This window comes from Nelusetta ayraudi, unplaced genomic scaffold (genome assembly GCF_046127955.1).
Source record: "Nelusetta ayraudi isolate G7.1 ecotype Tasmania unplaced genomic scaffold, CSIRO-AGI_Nayr_v1 ptg000084l, whole genome shotgun sequence".
In the NCBI taxonomy this organism is placed as follows: Eukaryota; Metazoa; Chordata; class Actinopteri; order Tetraodontiformes; family Monacanthidae; genus Nelusetta; species Nelusetta ayraudi.
In genome coordinates, this window is record NW_027466134.1 from 1899812 (window position 1) to 1920947 (window position 21136).

The window sequence follows — 21136 nt, forward strand, 5'->3', positions numbered from 1 at the left end:
ACGTCTAAACATCGGGGTGGTTGAAAGACAAGAATGATAAATGTGGACGACTTAAAGAAAGATACATTACAAATGCAATAATGCAGCCTGATTTTTGATGGAGCCACTGGTAACATTTCTTATCCACTTTTGCAAAACAACATTAAGAAAAAAAAATATGTTTCCATCCTGCTGCTGCGATGCCATCAAAGATGCATCAGTCCAATGCGTGGATGACAAAGTGTCACCAAAGTCCGAGCAGAACATTTCAACTTTAGAGTCGACTATTCCCACATTTGACTCTAATATTGATGAAACAAATTGATCCATCTATTTGGATTAAAAGCGATGTGTGCCTTCACTTGTAAACTAGTGCACGAGGTATCCTCCTATCAGATTCACCAGGCAGTCTTGTAATGTTAAGCCCGTTGCACTGCACAATAACATCTGCTGACGTCAACTCCTTTCTAATGCATGTCTCAAGTGTGGAACGTCATCACACCAGCAACATTCACTCTAACAAGTGTAAAACAGGTGGCTTTATATAGTTATAAAGTTTTCTCAGGGCTTGGAGTGGCTCATTGTTTGACTGTTTTTTTGTGGGGCAGCTGAATGGGAGAGGCCCGAGTTAATCTTCCACCGCTCGCCTTTATTTCTTTTCTGGCGGTGCCTCTTCTTCCCCAACCTCCCGTCTCCTTGGCTGAGGTCTTGTCAGAGGCTGCTCATATTTCAAAACATGCTCCCGGGAAGTAAATGAGATGCCACTTTCCTCAGCCTTCTCAGTGGGAAACAGAGCCGTTTGTTGAGCTTAACGCTTCGCTGCCCAGCCGGCTCATCCCCTCAAAGCGCCAAAGACGGCGCTGAGATCGTAATTATGCGGCGGCGGAGGAGCCAATTTCGCCGGACCCGGGCCGCATCACGACATGACACTTGCTCTCAAGGAGGGAGGACTGACTGACACGAGCAAAGACGCGCATAAGCAGTCCTTGAAAAGAGGGCAATCTTTTTTCTACTTTTTTTTCCAGCCGCCCTCCCCCTCTTCCCTCACCCCCTTCCCTCACCCCCCCTGCCCTGTGTCGACATTAATGCCTGCGTGCGTGTGTTTGTGCGCCCTTCATGCACCGCGTGTGTCAGCCAGAGAATCCCGCTGGATTGTCACGGGCAGCTGATTGGAAAAATAGAGGCCATTAGTCTTCTAAGTTGAGGCTCGTCGTGGAGACAGAATAGGTCCAAGGGTTATTGATCACTGGACAGAGAAAAGGAGAGACGTTATCTGCAGTTTCGGATCAGTGGCCTTTGTGAGCGTAAAGTGTGAAAATGCAGAAAGACTTTGATCAGGGAGTTTCTCTTTTCTTTTCTTTGCACAGTACATCAGGGCGGGGCCCACTTCTTTTGCAGATCGTCAACACTGCAGTATATGCACATAGGAAACAGCCTCGTTATCAGCTTCAGTTGTCTCAGGAAGCACTCTAAATATAGTTGGTTTCCATTCGATGACACTACCTGCAGATGTTGCACCTTGAGGGGCAGATGGAGGCCTGGTGGTGACAGCAGCCGAAACCAGCCAAGCTCACGTTAGACTCTTTTGCGCTGTTTTTTAATCGACCCCGAGAACCCATTAAGAATTTGCATTGAGTCCCAAGGTTGTTGTTCCAAAATGGGGATAAATGTAGAAAGAAATGGATGTAAAAAAAAAAATTGCTCTTCATTGTCTGTGAGGAGCAGAGTGGGATTATACCCTCGTGCACACTTGCTACTTGGTCTGGATGGCCTTGTGTGGCTTCTTTGTTTATTGAAAGCTAAAAAATGAAACAAAAAAACAAAAAGATAATTAAACAAAAGAAATTCTATTAAAAAAAAGTTTTTATTTTTATTTATATAGTTATTATTTCACTTTTTTGGAGTTCGTAGCTCTATAACCGAACAAATATTTTAGTTTAACAGGATGCTTACATCAAATTATAACCATGTGTCGATCTCTTTTCATTATTATTATTATTATTATTATTATTATTATTATTATTATTATTGATAAGACTTTATTTAGCCAGTAAAACCAGTTTAAATATCTCCTCTGCAAGTGAATCCTGGCCAGGACAGCACAGCAGCAGCAGGACCATATAAACCAAAGCTACAACCATGGGAAATTAACTGATAAAAAAATCACAATATAAATATCACATAACCAATCACGCGGTAAAATAGCTCACTTTAAAACAGTCATACATTTCTCGCCACATTGCGTTGGGATCTATAAACTTCCTGTTCCTTGAGGCTGCCTTAGTGCTTGGGTGAGCATGTCACCAGCGACAACACAACACGCAGCACTCCTCCCCCATCCCTGTGAAATTATCACTATCGTTTCTGTTATGTGCTGTTGCATTTGAAGTAATCTTACAGGGTTGGCGCTGCACAGCAGCTACCAGCAGTGTGCAAACACGTACAGCTGCATCACATTCTGGGGTGAGGTCCAAGCTGAAAAGGCTTGTTGGAATGTTGGGTTGATGTCGAGGCTAATTGGACTGCGGCGTCTTTCAGGCAGTCTGATGACAGCACACGGGCAGTATAGAGACATTATGTTTGGCTACCAAGTTGGCTGCCTTGTTGGCTGCCATGGGGTTCTTTCCATTTGTGGATTAGAGAATGTCTCCAGAGACCACCGCAACAATTTGAATTTTGGGTGAAGTTTCCCTTTAAAAGTAAGAAATGACAGTTAAAACAATTGTGTTTTTTTTGATTTACCAAGCAATTGTTTTGTTTTTTTTTTTGTTTTTTTCAGGCTCTCCCGGGGAACAGTAACGCAGACACTGTGGTGCAGTACAAACTCAAACAGCCGGTCATAGCCCGCTACCTCCGCCTCATTCCACTGGACTGGAACCCGACTGGGAGGATTGGACTGCGACTGGAGATCTATGGGTGTCAATACAGTAAGTCTTTCAACCATGATGAAATCAAACATTTGGGGTTTTGTTTAACATTCTGCCCACATGTCCACTGTAATTCAAAATATTGAGTCCAAGTACCGTATGTCTTTTTGTTAGTAATGGTCCCCCCTCTATTCCACAGCTCAGGATGTGGCCAGCTTTGATGGCAGCGGCAGCCTGATCTACAGACTGAGCGTGTGGCCGAGCCCGACGGGGAAGGAAGTGATCTCGCTGAAGTTTAAAACCTTGAGGAATTCCGGGACGCTGCTCCATGCAGAGGGACACGGGGAGCACAGCCTCACCCTGGTGCTGGAGAAAGGACGCCTGCTGCTCTACCACCAACAAGGTCCAACATCTTTCTGTTCATAATCAGATTGGATTTTTATTTTTTTATTGACACACGGCCGCGTGACAGGGCTACGCAACAAGGAAGGGCAAACTACTCGGGAATAAAAAGATGTTAAAGGGAAAATGCAATTTTGTATCAAAGAAAATCACATGTTAATATAAACCGCTTTTTTTTTTTTTTAATATATATATTAATTGTAAATAGCTTTCTAATGGTAACAACCCAGAAACTCCACTCAGTTCACAGATCATTTGTAGATCATTTGCATTTTCTCCAGAAAAAAGAGCCAGCATTACTCAGCAGGTAAAGGACTGAGCAGGTCATTTTGTTCTTGGGCAGGTTGCCTTGTGTGGATGTGAGTGAATGTTACATATTGTATGTATTTTATGCACTGGTATGAATTTTACCTCCACCGATGTGTGAATGAATAATGGTTTCAATGTGAAGCGCCTTGAGTGCTTTAAAAAGCGCTATATAAATCCAAGCCATTCTATCATTACTATTCTCATTCTGCACCTTTGCATGACCTATCAAACAACAGTTAAACTGTTTAAAGAAATAGGACTGGAAATCCTGCAGCCTGCATGTGCGCTGTGTGTGGATTTTGACAAAATGAGAGGAAAGCATCTTGGATTTTTATCCTCGCTTCACAGCAGTTTTTTTTTATTGATGAAAAAGAGACTAAACTCCTGATTTATGCAGAAACTTTGTGAAGAAGGTAATAATTTTTTTCTATCCCCCTTTGAAAAATCTTTTCTGGCAACGAGTGCTGCTGTGTCTTTCTATTAATTTGCTGTTGTTCTGAGCCAGTTAAGTTTAGTCGCTGAGTAAATGTCAACTACTTTGTTATTTTGCACTCGGAGACTCCAAAGCATTTTCAAGAAAGTTGCTTTCAAAGCTCCCCCCCCCCCCCCCCCCCAACAGTTAAATGAATCTGTCTTTAATTTGGCCTTGGTGCATTTTCTCGTTTGTTTGTGTGTTTGCCAGATTGATTACGATGATAAAACTCAGCCAACTCTAAAGACTTTTTCCTGCTTTTGCCCTGCAGTTTATACATTTATTTTTTCAACTATATTCCTCAAGTGAAATATCTGATGTAGCTATAATACTTATGAAACACACAAAAACTTTTTTTTTGGCCAGACACACAGTTCTAACAAGAGACAAACATAAACATCAGTGTTGTTTTCCGACTGGTTGGCGTCACCTGCGGGACTTAACAACTTTATTTCTGTGGTAGGCTTCTTTTTTTTCAGTTCATTTCCAGACCTTCCCACAAGCAACAATGTGTCTCTTTCTCCACCTGTTCCATTTCCGTTTGGCATCTTCACACCCCCTCCTAGTGCTTGATGGATGTGAGCAACATGTGTTGGGGCTGAACTCTGCAGAGCAGGGCTGGTTGGAGGAGAGGAAACGTCTGGCTGGAGAAAATCTTTGTGTGTGTGTCTGTGTGTGTGTGTTGGTGTAAATGAGGTTAAACCTGAAGTGTTGTATGGCGGCCAGGCTGACATGTCACCACCATATGGCAGAGCACTCATCAGCGGTGCCGTCTGACCGCTAGAGTCCAGTGCTACCAAGTTCACCAGCTGCTGCTTTTCTTCACTTACTCAAACATTGCAAAAAAAAAAAAAAAAGGCAAAAATTGCCAATAATTAGGAACACACGGATGCTACTTACAGTTCAAATGACTCATTACCAGCTTCTAGTCCTCTTTCCACACCTTGTAGAGCTGATGGATTATAACCGTCCACGTACACATCGTATATGTTTGACCAGAGATAGGCTTACACCACTGCTGAAGATTAAACCTCATAACTAAAGCATGACAAGCAGCTAGTGTTGGGTGTCACTTTAATAAGAAGTAATAACGTTATAACGTTCATCAGAATTCTCACTGCTTTTGCTGCAAAGTATGGCTGCATCAGATGGGAACCATCCGATTTGCAGCGGATGTGCAAGTCAAATGGTGTAAAAAGCATTTGCTGCTTAAAACTACATTAGGTCACAAAAGAAAAGTCCTGCCTATCACCAGTTTCAGAGCCAGTTTGTATGTGAAGAGACTAATACCACTCATTTTCAGCATAAGCACCAGGCCACAGCAGGAGTGTTCATGGCTTTTACATTTTATGTGATCAGACAACTCAACAAGCTTTGGCATTAATGTCATGAGGTTTTCACCACTTAAAGTGTGCATCTCTGCTTCGTTCAGAACAGGCAGATTAACATGTAAATGGTGATATCCATGCTGGGGATATATATACCTTATTTCAGACACATCATATAATGTAACCAGATGTCTTGTGCATGTAAACATGCTCACTGTATCCACTGACTTCATCAAATTGCCGTACACCAAGGCTTTCTGTTTCTATTGAAACAAACGTCTTAAATTAATACAACAATCGATTGTCTCTTTGTATGCGGGACTGAGAACTTCTGGTTGTAGGAGACAACAGAGAGTCTGTCGATTCTTTTGCTGCTCTTGTTCAATTCTCACATGTTCCTTCTGACCTACATATCCCATCAGCAATCAGCATCACCCATCATCTAGGTAGTAGTTAAACTTTTTAACTTTCAATTAAATTGTTGACTCTCTTGTAATTGCCTCTTGAAAGGGTTTGAGGGTCGTTGTTCTTAGAGACGACAACCCTCATTTGATGCCATGTCACGGAAGACTGTCCCGCGTCGTGTCTTGTAAGAATCGTGCGGCCGTCCTGCATTTCTTTTCTCCCCACCAAACCTCAGCATTCATTTGGAACGCCCTTGCAATCTGGATGCTGCCAATCGCAACACTATAATTTTGCATCGGGTTGGGAGGCTGCAGAGGAGTATAAATCCCCTGGTCTCCACCTGTCAGTGATGGAGAGGTCTTGGGAGGAGCCTGTCTGACATCACCGGCGTGAGCAGTAACTGTCACGTCTCCCTGTTAGACCCGAGGCCATCAACAAACCGCTTTAAAGAACTCGGGGGTGGGGGGGTAAATAAATGTTGTTCAGTGTTGTAATGGCGAAAAGGTCAGATTTTAGCCGTGGTAATCCAGTGATGGTGACATTCACCGTCCTTATCACCGTGCTGTGAATGAACTTTTTTTCTCTGCTTCTCACTTCTTCTGCAAACACAGTCCATGTGGTGTGCAGACGCTGTAATCGACAGCATTTTGAGCATCTGTTCAGAGCCACCATACGCCCATCTACACGGAATTGGTAACACATGATGAATTCCGGTTTATTCAAGTTTTGCATTTATAAATTTACCAATTACATCTAATTGAAATATTAAGTTGATTCAAACTATTCAACTTTGTTGAAACTACTTGACTATGTAGAAAATCAACTCTAAACTTCCTGATATTCTAATTTGAAATACTGTTTTACTCTAAAGCAAAACCCCATAGGAAATGTCCCGGAACTTAGATTTAAATGTTTGAATCGTTACAACTGGTCGGTCTCCATACTTATCTCCCACATATTTGGGCGTGGCCTCTCCTCTCCTTTCCTTAACAAGTCACATCGGGAGGAAACTGAGCCGGCTGAGCTGCACAGGAGCTAAAGGTGAATAGTAATGGGGAACGTGTGCCGTTGGGGATATTTCTATATCTTTCAAACATGCAGGAAAAACGAACCAACCCAGAGGCAAAGGCCAGTGGGCAAACATGCTGGTGAGCAAATACACAAACGGCGAATGACCCCTCTCCCTCTCCCACCCCTCCCCCTTCATCTTGTTGCCATCCGAGAAGTTTGACGGAATTGTCTGCCTCATTAAGATTTATGTCCTCTACCCCAAACCATCTCATTTCTCCCCCGCTTTACATTCATCAAAATGTCAGTTTGCTGCAGTGTACCCCGCTGCTTCATAATTCAGTTCAATTCTGAACTGTCACCAGGAAGCTGTAATACGCGGCGGCGAAATGCACCCGGCGCCGGTGTGCGCTGCTCCGCTGCTTTCTGGAGAGATGTTGTTATGTTTTGCTGACTAAATGCCGTCCGTGTTGTGCAGAAGCGAGAGGGGCTGCAGTTTAAGAGTCTTTTCAGTCTAGTCGGATTAAATAGTGTACAAATAACAAAGTGGTGCCTCTTGTGGCTTCACATTTTCGTAATTGATTATAAATACCCGTTTGACTATTTGCATGTGTCCTCAAACTGTCATCTAAAAAAGGTACGAGAGAATTGGACAGGCGGTGCTGAATTAATGCAGCAACCTTGTCCACTGACTCAGAGCTATTTAGCAATTGTCATTTCTATATGGATACATATAAGTTTGTGCACCAATGGCAAAGTCTACCAGCTCACATATTCCATACGCATAAGCAGAAGATGGTTTTCACTTATACAGCACATTCAAACACCAAGCCAAAAGCAAACATTTCACTGTCCAGGTCAAAACCTGGACCGCTGACTGGACCAGACATCTGCCAAATACATTTGGACCAATCCCATTCATTTAGAACCACACTCTTGCAGAAGCCAAGCATGAATTAAATATTTAAATCATATTTCCCAGAAAGTTACAGAAATGATTTGGATGAGACATGAAATGCACCTGAATGCCTAAAACTGAGACTTCAAAGGATCTTGTATGTTTCTAATTAACGTGTTTTCAGTGTGACATATCTTGACGAGTTCTTCTTGTGCAGTGTAAATATAGCAGTAAAAAGCAGCCGGTTTGCTCCTGAGCAAAATTTGCCAGTTGGCACAGTGAATAGGAGAGACTGTGACTTGTGGTGATTGCTGCTGAATTTACTCACTATGTTCCATGTTGACTGCCGTGATCGACAAGCTAGTCAGCAGGAGGCTTTGCTGTAAACAGCCTCACACAAACCACAGCTTTCGTGTTTACAGGGGAGATTTGATGGGGCGGACATGTTTTTTTTTTCCCCCTCCAAAACACACGGTCCTGCTGTGTAATAATTTAAGTTGTGATCACAAAAAGAAAAACAGCTCTCACCTCAGAGTAAACAGTTGATAAGCTACACAGAAGCTCTTCTTGTTCTGAGGAAAACAACTATCTTCTGTTGGGAACTAGAGCGTGCCAGAATAGCAGGCTTTATATTTCATTTAGATTTATGTCAGGAGATTAGAAGGGATACTTTATGTAAAAAAAAAAATTTAAAAAAAAGGCAATCTGAGGCAAATGTATGCAGCATGTCAAACCTCCATGCCAACATCATGTGTATTTACAGACTGTCTAGTGGCGCTGAGAGATGAGGTATGGTTTTACTTTACTCAAGGTCTCTCTAACTTTAAACAACTGGAACAAACCTTTTACTTTTTCTTTAGTCGTATCTTAATACCAGAGGGTGAGGCGTGGAGTGAAATAATGATTGACAGATTAAGGTCCAGACCTCAGTTGTACAGATTTTTTTTCCCCCATCAACATCATCTTTCCATTGATTGTTGCCACCTTTGTCATGAATGGAAAACAAACACACAACACATGCTCTTCTCTGGGTTCTGCACAATGTTTTCTGCAACATTTTTAATGGCGTAATGTATTAATGTTTTGTTTCTGCCTTTGCATTCATCATTTGGGCAGAATAAACAGCAAAACATGAAAAACACCATTATATAAGTTGGCAAGAGCCATCCATCTGTATGGGGGCAATACAGTATATAAAGAATGTCTGCCTTCCGCAGTGCCTTGACTCTGACTACAAATGACATCAGCAGTGGAAGGTGGCAGCAAATGATTCAGCTAAACTTTTCTACAGTGCAACAAAGTACAGATAGAATGTTTTTATTTCACTGGGTAGAAAATCCCATTCAGATTGAAATGTCTTTTTCAAGGGAACCCTGGCCAAGACAGTGGCAAGCATAAATATTACAAAGAATAAAAACATCCATAAATACATTTCATCTCCAACGAATGGACGGTTGGAATGGTATAATAGTATTAAATCACATACATTGCCAATGTAAGGCGTCTGCTTCCATTTAAACGCAGACGTTGTAATGTAGTTTCAACACACATTGCTCATTTTGACATTTCCGTTGGTATTTCTTTTGCTGAAATATAGAAATGGGAAAAACAAACCTTCATTTAAGACTTGTTTTTTTCTTCTTTCAATTATAGTTTTCCTGTGCACTCATAGTGCTGTGTTGTTTAGATCAACTTTATTTAATTACAAAACCTAATTGCACAGATGGAAGCACACATGCGACACACAGCAGTATTTATTGTCTCCCGGTGCTTGTTTTCACAGTATTGAACTCAACTCCCTGTTGTGACCAAAACTTTGAATTGGTTGGGAGGCAGAATAATATTTTCAACTGCCAAGGCAGTACATCCAATAGTTGGCCACGTGATGATGAAATGCAGAAACAATTATAACAGTGAGCCCTGTCACTGTCGTCCTTCATAAACAGATTTAGAGCAGAGCAAAGAGCTATAATGGAACAGCAGATAGAATATGATGAGGTGATATTGCCTCGGGGAGCTGTCTGGGAAGGTAGACTCCAGGAAAGTGGGCACCAGTGTTCGGCGCGCTCTCCTCAGATTAAAGACAAGAACGTTCAATATTAGTCTACTCAGTTTGGATAAATCAAGCGGTTATTGCCCCACAGGCACGCAGGAGGAGAGGCCGGGATGAGGGAAATGAAAGCTGACAGACAATGCGAGAGGCAAAGGGACTTGGTATGAGAGGAAGGTTAAGTGTCATTGTTTTCCCACAGATTGTTGCATTGATCGTCAGCTCCCCACTGCCAAACACATCGCCTCATTAGATGACCCATTCACGTCACTGGGCACTTTGGGAATTCCATTGCAATCCTTGATATCCTTGTGTGATGAGAGAAGTCTGAAAGGATTAGCTTAGTTTAACAATAGAAACTGGAGGAAAACAGGCAAAAGTTGGTAGAAATTCAATCCAAATAAAAATCGAATGATTATTTTCTGGGCGACACGGTGGCGCATTGGTTAGCGCTGCCGCCTCACAGCAAGAAGGGGGTTCGATTCCTTTCTGTGTGGAGTTTGCATGTTCTCCCTGTGTCTGCGTGGGTTCTCTCCGGGTTCTCTGGCTTCCTCCCACAGTCCAAAAACATGCATGTGAGGTCAATTGAACACTCTAAAATTGTCCGTAGGTGTGCATGTGAGTGTGAATGGTTGTTTGTCTCTATGTGGCCCTGCGATGAACTGGCGACTTGTCCAGGGTGTCACCCTGCCTTCGCCCTAAGACAGCTGGGTTCTCCAGCAGACCCTGTGACCCTCAATAGGAATAAGCGGGTATAGAAGATGAATGAGTGAATGAATGAGTGAATGAATGAATGATTATATTCTTTCAAACACACACAGAGTTTGATGACCGACTAACTGATTATTTTCTATTTACATTAATGATTCGAAATTCTGTCACACATGGGAAACTTACCGTCTTCTAATGCAAAACACTTGCATCAGCAATGTTGACCAATAAACCAAAATCTTCGGCCTCTTTCGTGCGTTTCATTTTTCAGTCGGGCTCGTCAAATGTCAAGGTGACTGCGTGATTTTGGGAGAGCTCGCATCACCTTCACATCGAATGTTACCGCCGACAATGATTAATTCAGTGTTTTAGTGAGCAAAATCCCGGCTTTCACGGCACATTGAGTGTAGCTCACCCATCATTTCTTTCACGATAAAAACATCTTTGCAGCAAAACCTGCACATTTCAGACAAATGCAGGAAAGCTTGATGCTGGTGGAATCTGTTGTTACATTTCCTTTCTCTTCTCTGAAGTGGCCTTAGCCACATTGAAAAAGGCATGTTGTGAGTTTTGCCACTGGTATTAGCTCATGTTCATCATTTCGGCGACTGAGTCAAACTGTGGCAGCGTATGTGTTGGGAGCTGGGGGAGCTCTCGTGCACAGAGCAAAATCTGGCCGGAGGAAGATCAGACGGCATACAGAAACAGCGGCAAGCACTGACTCGTGACTTGAAACGTGTCGGTCAGGTGCATTTTTTAAAAGTCCATAGTACATAGAGATCTATCTCTGTGTCTACCTTTCTATCTATGGCTGTCTGGACTATTCTGTTGTAACCTTTCCATCAGCACATAAAAGGATGTACTACAATATATATATATATTTTTTAAATAGATATGGTTCCACACAACACTTGAGCCTGGCTTTTCCTTCAAAATGTGACTGCAACAGGCTGACCTCAAAGGTTGTTTTTTTAATAAACCAAAGGAAACAAGTCTCGGCAGGACGCGCACACAGTATCTCAATGAGCATTAGTCAAATAAAATGTGCTGGCAAAGAGCATTTATTTCTCTAACCTTCTCTATTTCAGGTTCAAGTTCAAAAGCATGAGTTCATATAAAGCTGTGTCTTTCAAGCTGCTCAGCAGAAAAGGTGTGGTTTCAACCATGTGTCAAGCTTCAGCTTGTGAGACGTTCGTTAGCGCTTACAGAGTGCGAGTGAAAAATTTTGCCGACCAATTGAGTGAATGTATCAGTTTCTCTTCCAATTTCCAAATCATCCAGCACTTTACAGACTTGGCTAAAATGCCAGATATACGTTTCGTTCCACCATGTTGTAGCTTAGCATAGCAGCGAACATGCGGCAGAGCCAGCCACTCTTTCTGTTCATCTGATTTCAGGCGTTGGTTCGACCTCTGGAGGGCAGCTTCTCATTGCTCTGGGAAGTCTGCTAGATGACCAGCAGTGGCACGGCGTGAAGCTCGAGCGGCTCAGCGCTCACGTTAACCTCACTGTGGATAAAAACACCCACCAGGTTCAGGTTCCAGCTGAGCTCAGTAACTGGGACATTCACCAGGTTAGTCCTACTCGAATACAAGTTCAAGTTCAAGTCTGTTCAAGTTATTCTTTGCTTCTCGACATCCGAAGAGGCACGGATGATATTTTTCTTTCTAGCTCTCATTTGTTGTGATGATGATTGTCCTTTAATTGGCGGGTAGTTGATTAAAATTGTCGAATTCTTATTTAATCAATGTGACAATGGCACTTATCAATTAACAATTACCCATCTCAGATCTCTTCAAAATTTACTTAGAATTTAATATTTTATTTGACAAGAAACTCTTTTTCCACTGAGATTTTTCAAGTGAGCATTTAAACAGAAATAATCTGTTTAGCCTAATAATTGAGGCGATTGCATTTCAGCTGATTGATCTTATCTGTTCTGTCATATCTTCTCGCACAGCTCAGTCTGGGCACTGTTCAAGGTCATGGGCTACAGAGACCCATTCTGTCCACCAGGAACTTTCACGGCTGCCTGGAAAACCTCTTCTACAATAACCTCAACCTGATAGAGTTGGCTAAAAAAAACAACCAGCAGGTCTCAGTCGTGGTAAGTTGGACGAATGGTGCGATGTTATATGTTATATAATCTAGCTATCTCCTCATACATTACCTGCTAGGTGGCTGTTGACACACCTGCTCGGAGGTGTGTGTGTGTGGGGGGAGGGGTCCGGGGGGGTTGTCATTCTGTGCGTGGCAGCGACTGCTTTTAAAAAAAATGCTTTGCCACCTTCTCAGCCACTTCCAGGCTTGTGTAGAACCCTGGGAGATTGCAGTCTTATGATTGCAGCTTGATTCACTCATCTGCTTTCAAATATTGACCGCTGACATTCAGATTCTGCGCGGCAGGTGCACTCTCACATAATGAAATCCATACAGCAATGTTGTTACCCAGCAATCCCCATTCTTTCATAATGAGACAAACAAATCAAAAGAGATAAACCAGCAGTCCAGTAATTCAATATTTTTTAAAATTTTCCCACTTGCCACCTCAAAAGGAGAATGTAGTCTGTTTGGTTTTTAGAATCTTTTCTGAAAACAAGTCAAAGTGATTTGTGTGAGCAGGCAGTGCAAGCTTCCATGTGGTGTATTGAAACAGATGATAAAAAACAGTGCCCACCCACTATTCCTCTGCCCAGGATGAGATCTCACCAGCATGTTCACCTGGGTTTTGTCCAGGCACAATGGTTTCCTCCCACCCTCCAAAAAGCAAAGCTCAAAGTGGCGGCTCAGGACTAATCATCAATTCTGATCTTGCAATTTCATTGTACATTATGCATAACCACTATAAAACTGCTTTGCTTTAATTCTATCTCATTGGAATTGTTTCGCAAACAGATTTTTTTTCTAGGTTAAAGGTCACATCTGTTTATTTTAATTAAAACATTGAACAATTGAAAAGACCTTGAAACTTTGAATATGTTTCCAAGAATTTGGACTTTTCAGTATTCGATTCATTTCAGTGTGGCTCTGTATAAAATGGGGGTGTCCATTATTTAGCTTCTCATGTTGCTTTATTGTTGCAAATGGTGAAATTATCCCATAATAAGTAAGTTTAGAACAAATTCCATCTTTTGTCATCCTCTGGCCTTTTGTCTCCCACTGTTCATTAATGTCATTATTATGCTGATGTTCACCGCCATGAGTCCCATTTTGATCGTTTGCATCACCATCAGCTTTATTTTCACACCAGAAAACTTCATCATTGTCATTAACACTACAACACACACACACACACACACACACACACACACACACACACACACACACACACACATTCCACACTGCTGCTTTATCATCACTAATATCATTACTTGCATATTTTGAGGTTGGAAAGCCCAAAGCCAAGATAAAAACAAAGAACTATGGGACATAAGTAGACTTAGCCCTGATGAAAAAAGAATCTGAGGAAGATGAATGTAAATGAGGGGAAACCATGAAGAGACTGATCCATTATAGTTGATGTAATATGCATTTTATGTTGGCAAAACGATGAGTATCGGCGTACAATTTGTTTTCTCAAATTGCGCTGATGACCTGGGGTCCCTGGATGCATCTTAAAAGGGCCCCCCACACACATTACATACCCATTGTGCCATGTGTCTCTATATCCGCCCACGTTTAGGTTTTCAGATGGATAACGGAAATTGCAATCATGCTAATGTCTTTAGATGTTCGGTTAAATGAAAAACACACACACAACCAACCTAAAAACTCGTCTGAAAAACGTTATCTTGCCGGTTTTTTCCACTAGACACATAAGCGGCAGAAGGGACTTCCACCGGCTGTCAGCCTCCCCGGCCCCTTTTAGCCAGCCCCCCGTATCAATATGGTAATACACGTGTCCTTTCCCAGAGAGTTGCTGATGAGACCTCCGTGGCATGGAGTCAAACCGCGTCAGCCTCCGCAACTTATGCATATTCATGTTCTATTATATCTTTCATCGCCATCTCTCTGTCTTCTTCTCTTCCATCATTTTTTTTTCCTCAGGGCAATGTGACCTTTTCCTGTGCTGAGCCAGTCTCCGTCTCTGTGACGTTCACCGACTCCCGCAGCTTCCTGCAGTTGCCAGGGCTGACACACTGGTTGTCGGGGGTCGTCTCGGTGGCACTGCAGTTCCGGACGTGGAACAAGGGCGGGCTTCTCTTGACCTTCGACCTCCCGCAGCAGGAGGGCGTGGTCTGGCTGTACCTCAGCGACGCCAGACTGCGCCTACAGATTAGCAGGGCTGGCAAGGCGCAGCTGGAGCTCAGCACAGGTCAGTCCTCTTGTGGCTTTGGAGTTCATCTTATGTTTATGGGCTCTGAGGTGTGAATTCAGGTTGATATTGGGCAAATGTTGTTGATAGAAAAACATATTTACTGCTCAGAACTGTTATTGATCTATTTAAAGTGCTACATTAGGCAAAATTAAAAAATGTCCTAGCAATATTTGTGTCTTGAGAATTGGAAAAAGTCCATATTTGACTGTCTTCACTTGCTCTGCTTTCCAGGCAGTGCTTACTAAAAATGTGCAGTTGCTGCACTGAGCCCTATGTGATATCACAAAGGGCAATGACACATTCCTGATGCCTATCCCAGGTCAGCGGGAGTCTGTGGCCAAGGGGTTAAATGTGTTGTTTACATGGGATCTTTAAACCATACAAGACTGCAACACTGGAGTCTGGGATGAAAAGATATTAATCTGAAAACAGGCACCTACCTATTGAGACTGAGCAAGAATTTACTGCAGCATACAGCAGATCCATGCGCTCCACTGTTATGAGCTACATTTTGAATTCTGCTCTTTGCAAGCCATTTGCTCCTCCGAGCCAAGAAGAGTTTCAACTCTTAACATTAATCCGACTCGGCTGTGTCCAATGTCCTTAACTTACTCTGCAGTATTTACCAGACAACAGAAGTGGAGACCTTCTCTAACGCAGAGATATGTTGCAAGATTTTAGATGATCTCATGATCAATAAATTATGAGATATTGATCAAGGGATTTGATTAGTCCTAAGTAATTTGTAAATCTGTTTTTTGGGAAAGATGATTTTTAAATTAAATCAATTATAGTCATGCAGAAATACTCACCAGCCACTCTAATACATAAAATGTTCAATCGCTTGTTAACACAATTTTAACACAAATAGCTAATCGGCCTATTGATTAACACGACGCATTAGATTCGGTGAATACGACTTGGTGAAGTTCAAAACGAGCATCAGAACAGAGGAGAAAGAGAACTTAAGCAGGTGTTTCACAAAGTGCTGATCTACTGGGATTTGCAGACACTAGGGTTTGCAGAAAATGCTCCCATAAAAAAAAAAAAATCCAGTCAGGGGCAGGAAAATGTTTTATTGATGTCAGGGGTCAGAGAAAAATGGGCAGCCTGGTTGGAGACAGCAGAGAGGTAATTGAGATCAGTGCTCTTCAACCACTGTGCTGTGAAAAATGATCCAATTTCACTTAATTAGTCTAAAATAATAACAATAATAATAATAATAATAATAACAACAATAATAATAATAATAATAATAATGATAATAATTTCCATCGTGGAGTGACTGTGCTCCTCCCAGGAAATCAGCTTTGTGTGCATCTAAACAGGCCTGCAAAACATGATGCAAATAAAACACAATCCAGCTATGCAAAACACCTTTGGGTGCCTCGTCAATGTACATTTGAAGTGTCGTGCATTGTGTCTCCTCACAGGCTCAGGTCTGAACGATGGTCAGTGGCATTCCGTTGAGCTGAGCTCGGGTCCCGACCATCTGAGCATCACGCTGGACAAGGACGAAGGAGCCACCGCTCACACAAGCATCCTGCTCCCTCTGACCACAGACACACAACTCTTCTTTGGTGGTGAGTGTACATGTTGCGTTCATATGGTCTGCAGCTGTGTCAAGGTGCTCTCTTGGTTCAAATGGCGCTGAGGGGTCTTTTCTCTCCCAAAGATCAAAACACTGCCAATGTGCGCATCTGAATGGAGCATTTCAGATCATAATTATTATCCTCAGATCTTTTTAGGAGGTTTATTGTCTTCCGCTGGGGAATGAAGCCACAAAGCTGCTTAGTCTCCCTGTCTTTTCTCCATCCTCCTCCTCATCCTCCTCTCTTGCCTCGTTGCTCTTCAGCTGATCTTTCCATTACCATTTTGTCTCTTTTTGCTTTCAGCTCTTCCCTAATGCATTTTTTTTCTCTTACCAAAAGGATTTTTTCCAGTGACTAATCATCAAAGCAAAATGTATCACTGTCATTGCCACAAGGACAAATAAAAACAGAATAAACTCAAATAAATATACTTCTTTTTTTTTCTTTCTTTTTTTTCTTTTCAAAAAGGTGACTCATCATTTCCTCCCTCAGCTGCCAGCAGGTTCAGAACCCTGCCCTTGATGCACTGACTGTAATTAGAGCAACGCAGAGCCTGGAGCTCCACTGCTTGTTTTTGGCCACAAAATGCCACCATCACCCTTTAAGCATTATTTGGTGGATTAGACAGATTTAGCACCTCCTAAAGTTCTATATAGCCTATTACGGTCTTTTGAGGATTCTCTGTGTTGGTAAACTGCAGAGTGTGAAAAAGGAGAGCGCCCAACATTTTTGAAATAGACCCGGTCACAGGAAAACGTACCTATGACCTCCTTTGACCTTCGATGATATCATTCATCGCCCAGCAAGAAAATCTTGGCTACCCCAGCTTGCACCTTCAAGTCTTAAATTGGCCTCCAGGTGTTTCAGATTGGTATCTGAATATAGAATGTGCCGGTGAAGGGCGCCAGAGAGCGTCCTTGACATGAACAAATGATGTAAACAAGAGAGATACAACCAGAAACTCAAATCTCAGTGTATTGCAATATTTATATATACAGTATATAATTCTATTTCATGATGCATGTTGAGCTGAGATTCAAAAGATACCAGTAATGTTGGTTTGGTTACTTCACCGACCATTTCCCACCTCAGAGTGGTGATTCTCAAGTGGAAGACGTCTTTCTTCTGATCTTACGCTTTCACTTGAAAAAGAAGCAAGTCCATGTCTGCTCTGTCTCTCTTAGCATGCATCACACTGGATTGCTTGAGATCAGATTAAATATTAACATAGAAGATTTTTTTATTCATCATGCATTCTGCATCTTTCTCACTGCACTTGATTCTTTTGTTCGTTGTAATTAACAACTGCCACTCCCATATGATTTTTTCAGGAAGTTTTCTTATTAACAGCACAATTGCACCGACACTCCAGTGTTTAAGTGGTTTGTTTTTTTTTTAATTTCTAAGTGCTCTACAGATGCTGTTTTCTAGGTCCAATGAGACAGAGTTGGCTTGCGAAAAATGCAAAATAGCACACCACGCTGCTTTTTAAGCACTCTGCGAAAACAAACAGAAATAAGCAGGGATGTGCAGCGTTTTTAATTATCGCCAGGCAACGGTACCAGCAAACATCCAATCCATAAATAAAAAGTGCTGCACTAGTTTGCCAGACTTTTTTGTTTGTTTGTTTTTTAGCCCTGTTGAAATAGACATGAAAACATGTTGTTGACATGCAGAACTCCGTAATCAGCCAGTGCTGAAATCTTCTCCATTATTGTTGTTTCTCACCATGACAAATGTCTGTCATTATCACTGGAGCGGCTTTGGTGAAAGTCCACACTATAAAACACGATTTACATCCAATTTTGTTCCCTGAATGTTGTAACGTCCTCCACGGCTCCCCAAAAGTTAAAATAAAATCCTTTATTATGGCCAGAGAGGTTATGATTTTGGATTCTGTTTAAACGCAACACTGCAGCCATCCTGCCCGCATTTCTCAAACATTTGTAGGTAAAGTCGGTCCAGTTCTCCCAAAAAGCGTGATTATTCATAGGCTGTGCTCACCCTGAAGCTCCTACACCGATTTCCAACATCTTCATTAATGTCAGTGACTTTGAAGTGGAATGAAAGTGGTGCTGGTGAGGAACAAAGAAATCCACCTGCTTTGTTGGATGTTGTGTCATGTCTGCAACAGGTGTCAGCAGTCTATTTGCTTGTACGTAACAAAATCTGCGCTGAAAAACTAAGCAACTCCTCCTTTAACTTTTAATTGGCCTTAATCTTGAAAAACAAAATTGGAAAAATAATTTAACAAGAAAAGCAGTTTCTATGTTTTGCAGTTAATTTAACCTGATAAATGTCGGGGGGGAAACACAGTCGAGTGAGGTTGTATAATCATTTGCAATATTTGGGCTCAGTGAGAAAACCAAAACTGTTGAATATTTAATGACAAATCTGTCGCCTGACATTTTGTTTGTATAATCTGTTTTCTCTCCTCAGGTTGTCCTGGTCAGGAGAGCCGTGTACCCTGCAAGAACCCTTTCTCAGCCTTCCAGGGCTGCATGCGCCTGCTGAATCTCGATAACCAAACCGTCGACCTCATCGAGGTGCAGCAAAGGCTGCTGGGAAACTACAGCCGCCTGCTGATTGATATGTGCGGCATCACAGACAGGTTGGTTCCCTGGAGTCGTTTTTCCGTCTTTAATTTCTTTTTCGCTGCGAGCCAAATATATCACGGAAGCCTCGGATGTGACGCAATGTCACGTCAACAACAAGTACATGTTTACATGTACCACATTTGGAAACATTTTTAATTTTCATGTTTAGGTAGTTGGCTTTCACAAACATGAGAGCAGGCTGTCGCTGGTATTCAGACGCAGCTTTAAGATCAAACTCCTCATAACATAGATGGAAAGAAAATGCACGTTCATTTGTGAATGCCATTTGTGTGCACTTTGTTGAGAATAAAGTAGTCTGACAGAAGGAGCCGCCTGCACAAAGTCATCTGAGTGCAACTATCAACAATAATCAGGCAGACTCTGTAAATGTCACTGCATGACACGAAATACAATGAACACCCACACAAGCTAATGAAGTTGAATCAGGTAATATTCTACAATTATTCTTTTTCTTTCTGCTTGAGGAACGCAGAGTCCCTGAACTTTTTACACTTTTAGTAGCTGTGATAACAAATTTTTTCGAATGGCTAAATAAGTTATTTATACAAAGTGAAGGGTGGATCATGTTGGAAAATCCCCCCTGAAGCACCAGGCAGATAAAGAGTTGAAGAAGAACAACTGCAGCCAGTTTTTAAAATCCAGATTTTTCTTCCCAGCACCTGAACCCTCCGCTGCACCTTGCCGCTCCCCTGGGGAGCAGCTGAAGGACGTTGTGTTGGCATCGCACGGTGAATAAATCCAAGAGCAAACCCATTTGCATCTAAAGTAGCCGTCTTTGCCTCAAAGAAGACGTTCTTTAAAGTGTTGTGTGAATGAGACTAAAGACAGACTACAGTTTTGTCAGACCAGCCCACTTCAGTTCACAAGCCATCATATGTATCTGATGTCATTTGAACCTTGGAGAAAGCGCACTCTTCTCTCGTGCCCTCTCGTTCAGTCTCTTTTCCCAAAATGTCATCATTTCTAATTTAGTGCAAGCAAGGCCCTACAATGTCGATTTAGAAGAAGACGAGTTAAAGGGCACATCTCCAGTGCTATTCTTTACAACATCATAATGTCCTAATTCAGTAAAATCAGAATCCATATTCTGTGCACATAGTTCAGACAGTTATCCAAACCATATCCATTTTAGTTGAAAATGAACCAAAATGGCAGACAGAAATTTGAAATAAAATTAGGTGAAAGGGAAATAAGCAATAAAGTCAACAATAAAGTAAGAAGAGACCAACTACTGACTTGACAATAGGCCAAGGAAATATAGTTGACGTTGTCATTAACCATCATTAATGTCGGCATCCCAGGAACAACCTCGAAGATGAATTTGAAGGAAGTTACATGACTGAAGCTTGATTTTTTTTTTTAAAGTTCTCCTCGTGAGCCAATCTATACCCAGAATGGAATCCTACAAGGTAGCAATTTAAAATCAAAAGGTTTTTTTATTTCCTTTGTATGTCTTGTTATGCCTGTGATAAAGAGACGCATGACCTTTATAGCCAGGGTTGGGTTATTGATTTTCTTCCAAGCCAAAGTGTGAATAATGTTATTGCACTTAAAGCTGTTCAATTGAAAGAAGAGCGGATATGTGCTGAGGATTAAACTTGCTGGCATCAGACCAAATGGGAAATTTCACACTGATCAAGGCTATAATGTATTATTTAGAGAGACAATATTCTGAACACCCCAATAGAGGACACCGTAAAAATGCATAGAATAAACGTTGCTGAGCAGAATCTGGACATTTATTAAAAAGCCAAAAGGAGGACGTGTCTGTTTCAATTTCAAGTTTCAGTCACTCGATCCAGAGAAGCATTTAATATGTCTCAGGTGATTTGTCATCGCTTACCCGTTTTATTCTGTGGAATAGATCTATTTTACTTTGGAAAACCAACTTTACAGCCCTGCTGTGCAACTCTTGAGTCTCTGCTCTCGCTCTCTGGGACCTCTGGTCCCTGTGTGAATGCATTTGCTCAAGTGCGATAGATTAAGCTGTCGACCGGCAGCGCTTCGTTTGCTTTAACCCCTGTTCCTGCAAACTGAATAACACTGCATGATACAACAGACTTTCGCACCAAAAGAAAACGTACACACAGGCCACGGAGAGGCCCTCTTTTCTGTTTGGTCTGCTTGCGCATCTGTAAACCAGCAACTTTTCGCCGACTTCACACAGACACCCTTCAAA

The 21136-nt window shown here is 41.9% G+C and overlaps 2 protein-coding genes and 1 long non-coding RNA gene across 3 annotated transcripts in view; 1 reads left to right on the forward strand and 2 right to left on the reverse strand.

Annotated features, from left to right (window-relative positions):
• Window positions 1-21136, reverse strand: part of LOC142900668 (glypican-5-like) — a 446285-nt gene that overhangs the window by 340533 nt on the left and 84616 nt on the right. The gene's annotated exons all lie outside the window — the stretch shown is intronic.
• The window catches only part of LOC142900976 (uncharacterized), a 114559-nt gene that overhangs the window by 65239 nt on the left and 28184 nt on the right, over window positions 1-21136 (reverse strand). The gene's annotated exons all lie outside the window — the stretch shown is intronic.
• Window positions 1-21136, forward strand: part of LOC142900970 (contactin-associated protein-like 4) — an 88388-nt gene that overhangs the window by 33338 nt on the left and 33914 nt on the right. The window contains exons 4-10 of the mRNA XM_076045615.1: window positions 2759-2906; window positions 3046-3249; window positions 11827-12002; window positions 12390-12536; window positions 14477-14744; window positions 16181-16330; window positions 18779-18950. Coding sequence (XP_075901730.1) covers window positions 2759-2906; window positions 3046-3249; window positions 11827-12002; window positions 12390-12536; window positions 14477-14744; window positions 16181-16330; window positions 18779-18950 — 1265 coding nt within the window. The remainder of the gene's footprint in view (window positions 1-2758; window positions 2907-3045; window positions 3250-11826; window positions 12003-12389; window positions 12537-14476; window positions 14745-16180; window positions 16331-18778; window positions 18951-21136) is intronic.